General features: G+C 38.9%; 2 protein-coding genes across 3 annotated transcripts; one reads left to right on the forward strand and one right to left on the reverse strand.

Moving 5' to 3' along the window:
- The first annotated feature begins 2 nt into the window (after positions 1 to 2).
- On the forward strand, positions 3 to 10545 carry gmcl1 (germ cell-less, spermatogenesis associated). Of its 2 annotated transcripts, none has more exons than XM_087791228.1 (16): positions 3 to 78; positions 977 to 1081; positions 2067 to 2248; positions 2315 to 2438; positions 2503 to 2599; positions 2660 to 2757; positions 2826 to 2938; positions 3905 to 3970; positions 5554 to 5638; positions 6631 to 6721; positions 6807 to 6947; positions 7882 to 7951; positions 8013 to 8088; positions 8148 to 8293; positions 9402 to 9489; positions 10108 to 10545. In XM_087791228.1, exons 3-16 carry the CDS (start codon positions 2073 to 2075, stop codon positions 10243 to 10245), a joined length of 1509 nt encoding a protein of 502 aa, XP_087647354.1. In that variant the 5' UTR covers positions 3 to 78; positions 977 to 1081; positions 2067 to 2072; the 3' UTR covers positions 10246 to 10545. The 2 variants fall into 2 exon arrangements, with proteins under 2 accessions (XP_087647354.1, XP_087647353.1); XM_087791227.1 differs by lacking the exon at positions 3 to 78 and adding an exon at positions 753 to 798.
- A 126-nt stretch (positions 10546 to 10671) lies between these two features.
- Positions 10672 to 12187, reverse strand: timcc (TIM double twin CX3C motif chaperone). Its single transcript, XM_087791230.1, has 3 exons — positions 11988 to 12187; positions 11303 to 11443; positions 10672 to 11231 (listed from the first exon to the last, which is right to left on the reverse strand). Exons 1-3 carry the CDS (start codon positions 12072 to 12074, stop codon positions 11043 to 11045), a joined length of 417 nt encoding a protein of 138 aa, XP_087647356.1. The 5' UTR covers positions 12075 to 12187; the 3' UTR covers positions 10672 to 11042.
- Between the last annotated feature and the right edge of the window lie 2189 nt (positions 12188 to 14376).

Genomic DNA, 14376 nt, shown 5'->3' on the forward strand with positions numbered 1-14376 from the left:
TATTTAAAGTTGTATTTTGTTTTTCCTTTTTTTTTTACAGGGCAATGCGCCCCCTGGGGGAATTTGCTGCAACTACAGGTTTTCTTTTTATTTTATTTATCATTTTATTATTAGATTGGATAAACTGTCTATTTCGTTTAGAATATTTCGCATATGTATCATTTAATTGCAACGTATGTGCTCACTAACAACCTACTTTTTCTTTAAAAAATAAAAAAAAGTTTAACGTATAAATTCTATTAAAAACTACTCAATAAATCCATCATTGATATTAATTTATTCGAATTTAGAAACGTGATAATAAATTAATAAATACTAAATAAATAAATGCTAAGTCTTGTATTTAAAAAAGGCAGTAATCCGCATACAAGACAAAATAAAAACACTTGTGATTGGTTACGTTTAACAAATAAACAGATGAAAAGAATTAGGTATTGTACAGTATATAGTGGATATTTTATGCACTTTATTTTTATAACGCAGAATATGTATCAATTTAGGAGACCTTGTTACTAGAGTAAGAAGACACCAAATATTTAATATTACTTCCTTTTTTTTCAACGCTTTTGTCATAAATGATCCGGAGATTAACAATGATGAACAATGTAAATTACAATCATTGTAATATTACAAACTGCCTTCAAAGAATAACCAGAGCTAAAGGCGTAAAGATTAAATTCGATAAGCAAAAGTTGTAATTCCTCTATGTGCCACACGGAGACGCCGCTGAGCAAACTCTCTCCCAGAGAAGAAGAAAACAGAGAAGACAACAGGATAGTTACTCTCCGATGTCTGATGGTCTGTTGACGTTTTCTGTAACTAAGAAAACAGGTTAAACAAATAATAGTCGATACTTGTGTTCTGCTAGATGTAGGGAGTGAAGGTCGCCATGTTTCACAGTAGTTGATATGTTGTGTGTGTGTGTGTGTGTGTGTGTGTGTGTGTGTGTGTGTGTGTGTGTGTGTGATATTGCCAGGTAAGCTAGTTCGCGGCTTCCCTTCAGTCGACTGGTCAACATCACCAGCTGCCTGACCAGAGATTATCATCGACTGATTCCACATTTTTCATCACACCATTCCTGGTGAGTTGTTCTATTCGTTTATGTTTACTCTACCCATTCAGTGTGTTAACCTTTGACAGTTGAGGGTCTGTAGTTTTACATGAGCCTTCTTAGCTCGCTTACTACTATCAAAACACTTTGATTGATCAGTGTCCAGGTCATGACCCGGGGTTGTTGGACTAGGAAAGAAAAATGGGAAAATGTGTTTTTAAACAAGTCTTGTCGAGTTAGAGGTAATAATTAAATTCCTTTATTGATTCTAAGCCAAAACATGGTTGCAGAAGTGAGATGATTTCAAGCAAAATATATTTATAAAGTTTCATCACAATATTTTATTTTCCATTCGCCAGTCTATGGTTCCACAGTGCACACATGCCGAAAGTCTTTCTATGAGATGAAAAACACATGGAACTAAAGAAAGAATTCTTATTTGAACTTAATTGATTTGTATTTGCTTTATGCAAGTTGTAGTTTAAAGGTATAGTTTAACAAAAATTCAAACACTCATTTTCTACTCCCCCTCATGTCGACTAAGTGTTGGGATTATTTTAACAGTAATACGTTCCTTTTTAGAGTTATAGGCAAAAATGTATCTTCATTTTGATGTTGGGCTGAAGCTCGAATATCTGTCTTCTTCATCTTTCTCCAAAATAACACATTTAAAAACATCCAAATACCTCCGTACTGCACGTCTGTAACGTCCCTCTCGTTTTGAAGACCCAACAAGAACTCAAAAGTTTAACGAGTCTATGTTTTAAGCTTTTTTTCTCTCAAAAATAATCTCAAATCGTTGACATTAAGGATGAAAACAAAATGAGTGACATTTGAATTTATGGTGAACTAACCCTTTAATTTCTGTAAATGTTGAAATTACCAATAGATTCTTGGGTCACATACGATGCAGCCCACATTTGCAAAGTTTCAACAATCTTGTGATTCCCTTTGTTGGCAGATTTTATGTCTTCTATCTTAAGTATTATTTTTTCCTAACTTTTTCTGTTCAAAGCTGGGGATGGGAGGTCTGGGCAGCAGGTTACAGTCTGCCACTCGAGGACAGGAAGAGACGGGAGAAGGCGCAAGTTCTGCCCGCAAACATGGATGTGATTGTAGGAAGAGGAAACGAAACGCACAGTGTGACTGTGAGAGCGAGCAAGACGAGGACGAGGCCATTCTAGACACGCCACGCAGGTGAGTCACCTTCATGATCGCATTAGGCCAAAAGTGTGTCTTATCCTGTTTTTTCTTCTTTGATAGGAAAAAATTAAAAAGCACATCAAAATACATTTATCAAACCTTATTCTTAAATGGAGAAAACAGTGACATCCGTATCTGTGCGCTGGGACAAGAGTGGAATCTCCATAAAGTCTACCTATGCCAGGTAGTCACAGAGATGCTTGTTCATTTCAAGTTTTTATTCATAATAATCCTACTTCTTCTTACAGTCGGGATATTTCTCCAGCATGTTCAGCGGATCCTGGAAGGAGTCCAACATGATGGAGATCAAATTAGAAATTCCCGACCAGAATATTGACACTGAAGGTGAGACGTCTGTCTGCGAACAAGCTGTGAATTCTTGATCAAATCTCTTCATCTGTGCAGCTTTGCAGGTGGTGTTTGGATCCTTGTACCGTGACGATGTTCTGATCAAACCCAGCAGGGTCGTCAGTATTCTGGCCGCTGCTTGTATGTTACAGTTGGTCAGTGTCGTAATTGAATAAGGTTTGTGTGCGTGACACTCGTCTCATGAAGCTCACATCTATGACAGGACGGCCTGATCCAGCAGTGCGGTGAGACCATGAAGGAGAACATCAGTGCCAAGACTGCGTGCGGTTATTACGCATGTGCTTATATGTATGGTTTGGACTCTGTGATGAAAAAGTAAGCTTTTTTTTTTAATGAGTTATACTTTTGTCCTCTTGAAATACAGTTTGTGTCTGTCTCCGACACCATGATAAATTGTAAAATATCACTGAATCATGTATATTTTAAAGCGTATCTTGATTTTCCATTGAAAAACATAGTGAGATTGTGTGTTACGAGAGTAGAGCTGAACGATTAATCGCATTTGCGATATAATCGCCATATTCAAAAATGTCAAAATGACTTGACTGAGCGCAGCAAGCGGAGAGAGGCGCTTTAACACGTTGATCAGTGACGTCTAGAGAAGCTAAAGAGCCTACAGTGTTTTCAACAACTTTACATCCTGACATCGGTTCATTTGAATCGAGACGTGTGTGTGTGTGTGTGTGTCTGTGTGTGCTTCTCTGCCTGTGTGTGCTTCTCTGCCTGTGTGTGTGTTTATGTGCTCATCAAAGTTACCTTTTGCAATCACACAATTAAAATTGGGTTAATGTTAATATATTATTGTGTATGTCAGGAAATGCACTTAAACACACGAGAAACTGCAAGAATATGCAGTAAGTAAAAGAAGAACTATGACTAGTGTTTTCACTTTTCTTTACTCTGCACTGAAGTTTGTATGATTTATTATTGACTCATAAATATATATGTTTACATCACACTTTTAGCATGTTTTTTTTACAGTAGTTTTTTAGTATTTGCAGTGAATATGTTATGTTTGTTAACAAGTGTAATTAGAGTAACTAAACCTTCTCCCTTTATTTTAAGGTATGCTTAATTTTCCTTTATCATAAAAAATACTTAATAACTTTATCTTGAGAATCAAAGATAAATACATTTTAATGTAAAGTTAATCATTTATTGTATGAGAAAAAAAGAGGACATTGCATAAATAATCGCAATCACAATTATATTTTTATCGTTCAGCCTTATACGAGAGCATTTACTTTCTGACATTCTAACTACAATTATCTCCACCTACAGGTGCCTCGAGTGGCTTCTCAACAACCTGATGACTCACCAGAACATTGACTTGATGAAAGAACTGGGGTATTTATTCTTCTTATGATGATTGTATTTCTCGTTCACAACAATCTTCCCAAAGCAAACCAGCCTCATGCTGGTGTTTAAAGGCCTTTTAGTGACTGATAATGATTATTTTAGTCAACGACCAAAATAGTCCTGCGTCACCTGAGCAAGTTGCATAACCATGTAATGTATGTCTCCTTCTCTTCCTCTCAGACACTTTGAGATACACTATCTCTGGACAAACACACTTGTGCAGACATGATCACACGCCTCAACACTCTCGCGGCGACACGTGCACTCCCCGAGTCCGTATCATGCAGACCGACTGAGACACTTGTGCACACACACACTTGTATGCTTCCTGATATCAACAGGGTCTTAACCAAGTTGTCCTTCGCCTTTTGCCCCGTGTAGCTGGGATTGTCTGTAAACACTGTAAAGACAATTAGTCATGTATCAATCAGTATTACGAAGGAATTTTTCAATCTATAGACTGGATCGATCCTCTACAGCATATATTTCAAACTTAAAGTGATAGTTCACCCATAGTTATAAACAGGAATGCACGTCTATATGCTGGTCTCAAATCAGATTAACTTTTCTTCGTCCAAAAAAACATATTTAAAAACATCCAAATACCTCCATGCCGCTCGTCTGTAATGTCCCTCTTATATTGAAGCATCGACAAGAGTAATTTTGCCGAGAAAATTGAACAAAAGTATATATTTTTAGCTTGTTTGTAGCAGAAGCTACAAGGCTAACGTGCTACACAGACAGGAAACACTGGGCAACCGTTTAATTGACAGTCAATTAATTGGATAGAAGCGTTTGTTCAGGGTGAAAGAACATTAATTGAGAATAAAGATATATCCCTATCAGGTTTATACTTCTTATTATACGCAACGCAACCTTGACTCCTTCAATATTTTAGCCATTGACCTTTCTCTTGTTTTAAACAAACTGTTTGTTTAATTGAGTTTTATCCTTTTTTCAATGCACCATAGCCATTCCTAAATTATTAAACTCAGCCACATGTGTTTTAATGAGCAAAGAAAATGACTGTGTGTGAAAAATATATATTTGAAAACGCCCTGTGTGTCCAAAAAGTGTAACTGTACGTTTTTTTGGTTTGGTCAATGAAATAGTTTTGGTTAACTTTGCCCCAAAGATTATAGAGGCTGTTTACTGCAGACACGTTTCTCTCACCTGGGTGCCAGAGCTGAATTATTTCCAGTCAAACGGTTCTTGTTCCGTAACTAAACAGATGTGCCATGCAGAGAAAGTGTCTGAAAATGGAAACCTTTGACTTTTGTTTGTCCCTGTGGTTGGAAAAGCTGGCTCAACAGCCGTGTCTGTTTTTTACGAGATGTTTGACACAAGCCTTGAGTCTCTGAGGTTTTCCTTTAAAGGCTGTGACTCAGACTTGACAGAGACTTTTATGAAACGGTTAAAGTTGTTCAATTAAATCATGTTTTGTTGGCAATACCACGGAGAGAGAGCAGATCTTAGTGTTTGGATTATCTGGCTTGTAGAAGTCGTGTATGAGACGCATTTAAACACCAATTATATAATCTAGTTTACGTTTGTCGTGTGGTTGTTTACAGGCCTGAATTGATGGAACAGCTGATCCAGTCCTCGGACCTGTTCGTCATGCAGGTGGAGATGGACGTCTACACAGCTCTCAAGAAGGTAAGAAGTTCTTACTTCCTTCATAAACTCTTGAACTTGTTTTCTACGATAAATTGGGCACTAGTAACGTCACAGGTTTCCTCTTTATCTGCTGCCATGTAAGGATCAATCTTGACGAGCTGTCGCACTCAAATTCTGCTGCTGTTTAACTTTTCATCCTTCCATGACGCCATTTGTGGCTTTTAAACAAATGTAACGTTTAAGCCGTGCAATGTTGGTTCGTAAGCAACGTCAAACAGAGAATGTGAAATTTAACTTATTCATGAGTTACGACTCGTTCTAAAGTCAAATACTTGTCCAGTGTAGTAAAGTCAGAAGTTTGGGAAAATAAACACATATTTATTACTAAGCGTTAAAAGGACAAAACGAGCGTTAAAAAAAAAAAAACTACCTTCACACGTTTTCGATTCTTATCATCCTGCTAAATACATGGAAAAAACTATTGAAAACCTGAGTTTAAAACTTTACTAACAGTGCAACTGACACGGTTATTAACAAGAAAACTGAAGTTTAACGAGAATAAAACTGTCACTCAGAAACTTAAACTTTGCATCATCATCACTTCTTGGCGTTTGTCTGATTAAAATCTGTGGCTCACCTGCGCGACACATGTGCATATTCCTATTATATTCCTTGGATAAAAGCGTTTTACAAATAGTCATCATGTGATGGTTTATTAATATATAATAATAAGTGTTTTTTAGAAAGTGTCTCCAATCACGTCATCACACAGGGAAAACCGGCTTTTGTTGCGCTTTATTTTAACCTGCATAAAACATTCCCTGAATAAAAAATATAGAGAAAAAAAATGGTGACCCTTGAGAAAAGTGCGGTCGCCCCGGGTGAGCTGCCATATGCTCGTAATACACACAAATATGACACTTGATTATCTTTTCTATCCTCATCACACCTAATTTATGATCTGAAGACTTGATGCGTTCCCTTCGGTCCTTTGAGTCGACGACATCACAGTGACTCGAATTCTCTTCCAGTGGATGTTCCTGCAGCTCAATCCAGCCTGGGACGGTCCCATCAAGCAGCTCCTGGTGGATGCAGACGCCTGGTTCTGCAAGAGAAGATCCGGTACTGAACCAAAAATGCATTGTGGGAAAACTCAATTTTGTTTTCCAGACGAAGTTCTAAAGCCTAATGTCTCGTTCTCCTGCAGACCAGTCGGAGAAAGAGCCGTTCCTGGACACTGAGGACGGCGCCGCGTTTTGTTCCGTCTTCAAACATGTCCGTCTGCAGTACATCATCAACGACCTCGCGTCCGCGCGCATTCTAGAGAGAGACAACATCCTGTCGCCAGGTAGAAAGACGCTGACAGCATTCTAAACATTCAAATTCAAATGTCTTATAGCGAGTGAAATGAAGATGGTTGCACTTTTTATTGACCCTGATGTCAAATAGGGGCGACATAGCTCAGATGGTAGAGTGGTTGCCTGCAGTCCAAAAGGTTGCAGGTTCAATCCCAGCTCTAGACAAGCTTGTGTCGTTGTGTCCCTGAGCAAGACACTTCACCCTGATTGCTCCTGATGGTGAACTTGGCGCAAGTGTGCATGCCTACTCACATCAGTATGTGTGAATGGTTGAATTTCCCCTTGCGGGACTAATAAGGGATTCTAAAGATGTAGTGGTTCTCCGATACGCTAGAGGGCGATGAATGCAGCGTTTCAACTATAACAAACGGAAATAAAATCTAAAAGAAACAAAAATGAAAAATCTCTCCGTCCTCAATACAGTCATAACTCCAGTAAAAATAGTTAAAAAAAATTAATGGAAACAAATTAGATTAACAACCTTCGTAAAACGTTTTAAGAGATGAGAGTTCTGAGATACTGTGATACTGTAAAGTTAAACAATCTTCAAAATCAACAATTCTGATGAGATGATTGGAATAGCATATAAAATTATAAGTTCAATATTTTTTAAGTTTCAACATTTGAAATTTGAAATTCAACCATTCATTATTATGATGCGACGGATGTACTTCCATAAATAACAAAATCCACTTTAGCAAGAAAATACTTTTCAAAGTATGAGTACATGAAATAATGTTCCTAATCCTAAAAAAAGGTATTATTTGATACTTTCTGCCTAAAATTAATGCCAAAGTAGTTTTTTAAACCTAACTATTAATTTTTCAACCTTAGCCTAAACGTTCCCTCCAAAGATCCACCTGACCTTCAAACTGAGGTTTTTCTGTCTTAACTTCTGATGGATATTTTCCTCTCAAACCACAGACTGGCTGACGAAGGTCTACAAACATCAGTGGTTTGCGATGCTGCGGACAGAGTTCGACAACGATAACGGGTAAGAAGAGAGTAGCTGTCGCTGAAGTCACGGTCACTGACCCGTCTGCTGCTGGTCTCAGGCCGCAGGAAGCCAACAAGGACGCCTTCGAGCTGAACAGCATGAGGTGTGGCAGGAAACTCACCAAAGATGGAGACGTGAGTAGAAATACTGCAGCATCGCACCGACCTCTCCACTGACGCCGCCGCTCTCGCAGTACTGCTGGAGGTGGACCGGCTTCAACTTCGGCTTCGACCTGCTGGTGACCTACACCAACCGCTTCATAGTCTTCAAAAGAAATACCCTCAGTCAGCCATGCGGGGGCGCTGTGAGCCTGCACCCGAGGAGGCATCTGGCTTACAGGTCAGTAGGACTAAATATGCAACTTAGAATAAGAAAAAAAAAACTTGGTGTTTGTGTTGAGACAGAGACAAAGATTACAGCAGACTTGCCAACATTTTTTATATCTCAAGCAGAGAATATAACTGTCTCTGGGTTCATTCAGGCTTCTATAAAAAGAGATCCATTCATAGTCTGACAGCAGTGGCTGGCCGTACATTTCACACACAGGCCTTCAGTGGCGCACGTTTGAATGAATCCACCTCTCAATAACTACTTTAAGGTTCTTTATACACCACAGGGATCTGAACGTGTTCTGTTATAGGTCAATAAGACGTTTATCATCAAACGAACATCAGTGCATTATATCAAAATATCACTCCAACTACAGTCTGTGTGGTTCCCATGGCCACGACACACACACACACAAACACACACACACACACACGCACACACACACTATTGATCTCATAAAGCACAACATTATTAGAAAAAAATGCATTTACGTAGTTTATGGAGGAAATAAATAAATCATTTGAAACTCGTGAAAGACTCATCTTGGAGTTAGCATAACTTTCTTAACAACGTCCAGCTTTTCTTGAAAAGTCCTTCTTGAAAATGGCTTTGCAAGTATATCCGCGACCGGATCAAGCTCTTTAGCCATTGTGCTGAAAAACAAACGGTTAAATTAAGTCAAATCATCGTTTTAGCTCCATGTGATGAGTCTCAGTGTTATCCAATCAGAGGACATGAACGTGTTCAACGCGTCCAGTGTCATGGAAGCTGTGACGCGTGCAGCTTCCAAAGTGCTGATGTTTTGTCGCTTACTCGAATCTGATTGGTTAACACAATTCTTCGGCTGCCATTTATTTAAATGGACAAGGGCCGCCTCTGAAGCGACTGAAGGTCTCGGGTAACACGTGACCGGCTGCTCGAATATGATTGGATGAAAGCTCTCGCATGAACGTACAACCCTGGAACCAGTGCGCAACTTGGAAAGAAATGAATTGAAGAGAAAAGACTATGAGGAATAATTTAATACATATTTATTAAAAATAAACAAGAACAAATAAATGGATACTTTTTTTTTTCTTTTTGCAACAAGACTTGAAATGTTTATTTTCCTCTCTAGGTTACGTCTGGCGTCGTTCGACAGTCGAGGGAAACTTGTGTGCAGTCGCTCCACTGGTTACCAGCTCCTCACCTTAGAGAAAGACCAGGTCAGTGACTGGTCGTGTTGCCATGACAACCGGCCATGTGTCAACGGAGTTCATATTCATAACATCTGTGTGTAAAAGAAAATATGTGGAAGATACTGTTAAGCACGGGTGGTCGGTTAAATTCCCTCTGGATCCGCATAATTATTGTTGTGATGTAGTGGATAGAGGTGTGTTTTGGCAGAATTCTGGCGTATCATGATACAGGATCATAATTAGATGTATTGTGATACTGTAGTAACGAGCATATTGTAGTATTGTTCATGAACTCTGGTGTTACAGCGTATACTTCGGCTACAACTGCTTTCATTTGTTTTGAAACCTAAATATGTCAAAACACCAACTTTAAAAGCTGCTGGAGTCGACTGAATCCTCTCGGATATTGTATTAAACTGCTAGATGGCAACTATCATCATGTCCTCCACGGCTAAAGGGACTATGAAATTCTGGCGATGACTGAGGACGAGAGGATACAGTCGACTCCAAACTGCTTTCTGTTTTCCCTGCTTCACATTTTAACTTCATTACTAAGTGTGTAAGAAAACATAAATAAACAAATATATATATATATACCGTTACTGTAGAAATAGGATCAAAGGTCAAGTGTCTCATGTTTCTCAGGAGTATGTGGTGATGAACCTGGACAGCCGCTTGTTGTCATTCCCGCTGTACGTCTGCTGCAACTTCCTGTACACGTCGCCGCACTCGGACCACAGAACGGACTCTCCGGACGAGAACAGCACTCGCAGCGTGTCGTGATGGCGGCGGACGAGTGTGTTGACTGACAGCGGCGACCGCCGCACTCTGACCTCACGTCCCTGTTCGATCGTCGTGATGTCATCTTCTTCTATGTGACCATGTTTACATCTGAGCAGCTGCTCCTCCTCATCGTGGACCTCTTCAGAACTTGACACTCAATGTAGATACAAGCTTGATCGTGTATGATCCATTCGGACCTCGTGGAGTCAGGACCTCTGCTCCAGGACATTTTTTTTTTTCAAAGCAGTTGAGTCGTCTGTTACTCTCATGTGTCACATCGACATTAAACTGTTGCGTTTACTTGATCCTTCTCTTTTCATCGCTAGAGATCACTGGTACTGGTCCACAGACTGTCATCCAGTCGTAGCCAGAAGAACCATCACAACACTTGTGTTGACGTCACGTTCCAAAAATTCCCATTATCCATCCATCTTTTTTTTTTCCCGTAGTTTTGTTTAATCCTCCGTTGTTCCCTTGACCTTTAACCTTCTGTCATTTGTCAGCCTTCCTTTGTTCAATTATGCCCCTTAGCTTTCATAGCTTAAATGCTTTTACTCATCTTTGTTTAAACACACCAAATGATTGTTTATAAATTGTTTATCTATGAACCAGTCATTCACATAGAATACAAAGCCACAGTAACAAGTTTAATTGTGACACATTTTTACTCACAAAACCAACAATATTCAACAACTAGAATCCTAAAAGTGGCCAACACGTGTAAATAAAGCTAGTTACAGTTTTGATCTAATGATACTTTAATCACCAGCCGTCATTAGTTCCATAAGACGAGGCTGTCATTCCTTTAGAGCGTTCATGCCTTCAGCGATCCTCCGCGTCATGCTGGGGATCAGGTTAATGTGGTCGTCCACACAGGTGCCTATGCAGCTGGACACCATGGAGCGAACCTCCGACTCCTTGCCGCTCGTGTAGAAAAGGTCCCTGGCTTTATCGTTGCAGTCCATCGTGCATCTGTTTATACGGTCCTAGTTGGGACAAAGGTAGTTTGGACATCATCCAAATGAAGGAGTCAAATGAGAGGTTTTAATTGTTTTACCTGAAACTGCACCATCTCCTCGGTCAGCACCTTCTGGGCACTGATCAAAGGAGCGTTACACCTCTGGAAGCACTCGTTCACCTGAGAATGGGAGTCCGTGGTACGGTCGCAACACTCGGCGCTGCAAAGGAACGTCCGACGCTGCAGAGACGGCACTTTTTTAGACTTTCTTTTGTCGTTGCACAGAAAACACAGCAGGGAAACTGGCAACCATTAAAAAACACAGCAGAGAGATGTGTATATAAAAAGTATAAATATATAAATAATATAATTATGAGTTAAAAATAGTGCAATATAGTATAAACAGAATAAATAATTGACGTTATAAATATTGCATTTAATAATGAATGTATATAAAATATAATATAAATATACACACAGGTGAGAACAACACAAACAGTTTGTTTACTTTTAAAATCATTGTTCAATTGCGATCTTTGACGCATGAATACAAACATCCAAATATCGGAGATCATGAGTAAATCATAATTGAACCTAAAAGGTAATGATTTAATATCGGAATTGTTAAGGTCGTGACCTTTATCACCTGTGCTCCTGAGGGATCAATAAAGTTCTACCTAAACTACAATTGAATGTTTCGTGTTGCCCTCGCATGTAGCAGCTTATATTAGACTTAAAAAGCACAGTATCTATTAAATAAAGAGTACAATGTCTCTGAACATACTTGAATGGTCCTTAGATGGTCTTTCGAAAGACCCTCCGACAGTTCAGTCAACGCAGCCACGAGCTTCGCTTCGTCAGCAGACGACATGGTCTCGTCGTCGAGCCCGGAGATTCAGCAACGGTTCCGAACAGACATAAACGTTTAAAACTTACAATGTGAGAACTCAATGACCGCTACTCAAGCATGCTTCAAGACTTGAACCGGTGTCGTCACTTCCGGATTACTTCCGCATCGGTTGAAGCAGATGGAGAGTACTTCCGGGGTTTACGATATGATTGAGTGTATAAAACAATTTATTTTTTCTTTTAAGTTCATCTTTTTTTTTATTGGGGTTTTGAATATAACTCCGAACATACACAATTTACAAACATACATGTATGTACAAAAATATAAATAATAAGCTAAGTAAACATTATAATGATAAATGAAAATAAAAAGGTCATCCATCTGGTATTGTTTCAAATGACATTTCTTTGGCGTGTATGTAATACTTTTTTATTATTATTAGAAACGTTTTTCCACATTATAATGACATTCCAATTCATTATTTATCCTTCTGAAGCTAAAATTTGAATTAAAAAATGTAATCAAAATCATGGACTGCAGGGTATTGCGGCAGGACACGGTGCAGGCGCTGGTGGGCTTTTTTGACCAAAATAAATTATTCTAAAGGCAAAACTCCCGCCTTTGCCTCGATGTTCTAGAAGAGCGAGAATGAGTTTCTGGAGCGAGGAAGACTGCTTCTGACGTCTGACTTCAGTTAAGCAGCTATAACTCACTGGCAACCACAATACTAAATTTACATTTAGAAGAAAAAGAGAATGTGAAATGTCCATTCAAGTGGTGATTGATGAATGGGTCAACAAACTGTTATTAAATGTCTATTTCCATCATTGGCAGGTATTCAGCTGAATCTTGGTGCTTGTTTCTGTTTTTCCATTTCATATTTTGTGTGTTACCTTATGTCACTATTTCATTCTGTACCGTCACCATAAAAACTGTCTTATGTTTACAACACTGGCAATAAAGGTTTAATTATGATTCTGGAAAAAGCCTTTTTTTCTGCCAACAGGACTACAGCTGGCAGATGCAAATAGTAAATATGGAATCAGCAAAATGACCATCACAGCGGAGCTTGACTTAACTTTTTGAATTTTGATTCATTATTTCCTGTTCCGTGAACGCGTGACATGTTTCGATCCATGTTTTTACAGCCACGAGATTCGGACAAATATATAGCGTGGAATGAGATCTCGGAAATCAGCGATTAATTTGTGCATGTGCGTTACATTAAATATACACAACTTTAGAGTTGGTGAGATAGTGTCTCTGAGTCTCAAAGCATTGTCAGGAAATTACAACTTTACTGTAATCAATCATCTAGATTTAACACACATTTCAAATAATTACTTGATTAACTGATAATCTTTCATATTTAATTCATATTAAATAATCATTGTTTTGCATTGCATCCATTAACTGCAACTACTCAGGTTCACATCCACAGGTCAAATAAAGACTTCACACTGAGAAAGATTTAACAATCCCAGATGAGAACTCACACTGAAAGACACAACAGACCAGCAAGTCGCTGGGAACAGATTCTCTCTAGAAGACAAACTTTGGTGCATTTCCACGATGACCATGTGCGGCGGCCATCTTAGAAGACAAGTGTTTACAGTTACTGAACAATCCTACACGTACATTTGACTAGAGGCGTTAACCTGAATATTCTACTATAAGGATCCACCATTTTGTGAGATCTTTGCGTTATGGCATTTGAAGACGTCTGCGATAGATCTCTCTGCTTGCTAGCGCCCGTTTTCACGCAAGTTTGTCTCTGGCTTTTGCATAATTCACTAAACGAACATTTTTCTTAAACTCATCCATGCGTCGGTCCTTCATTTTCCACCACCACGTACGAGACTGTAGCGTCGGTTCACCGAACACAAAATCTTTTTAATCTATTTTATGAAAGGAAAATCATTTTATTTCGATACACTGGTCAAGACGGTTAATCTTTGACCCTTTAAATGTTCAGAATCTTGAACAAGATGGTTCCGCTCAGGAGGAGCCAAAGCAGATAATGGATGCTAAGAGTTAACAGTTGTCTTCTGAACTTCCTGGGCAGATGTTGAAGAAAGGCCTTCAAAGATTCAAGAGAACTTTCATTTCACTCATGGAAACATTTAAAAATATATAAAATAAAAATCGAGTCAGTAAAAGGTTTGAAAGTTTTTATTTTAAGTCGAAGAGAAACTTTAAACAAGAATGATGAGTCGATCTGGAAGTTCCTGGCAGGAGAAACCTCTAAGGCCTCAGGTTCTGGGCACATGAGTTGTCTTCTGGTTTTGCCTGTCAGAGAACAAGAGTTAATAGCAGCTTAAAG

This window comes from Callionymus lyra, chromosome 5, assembly GCF_982586985.1.
Source record: "Callionymus lyra chromosome 5, fCalLyr1.hap1.1, whole genome shotgun sequence".
NCBI lineage: Eukaryota > Metazoa > Chordata > Actinopteri > Syngnathiformes > Callionymidae > Callionymus > Callionymus lyra.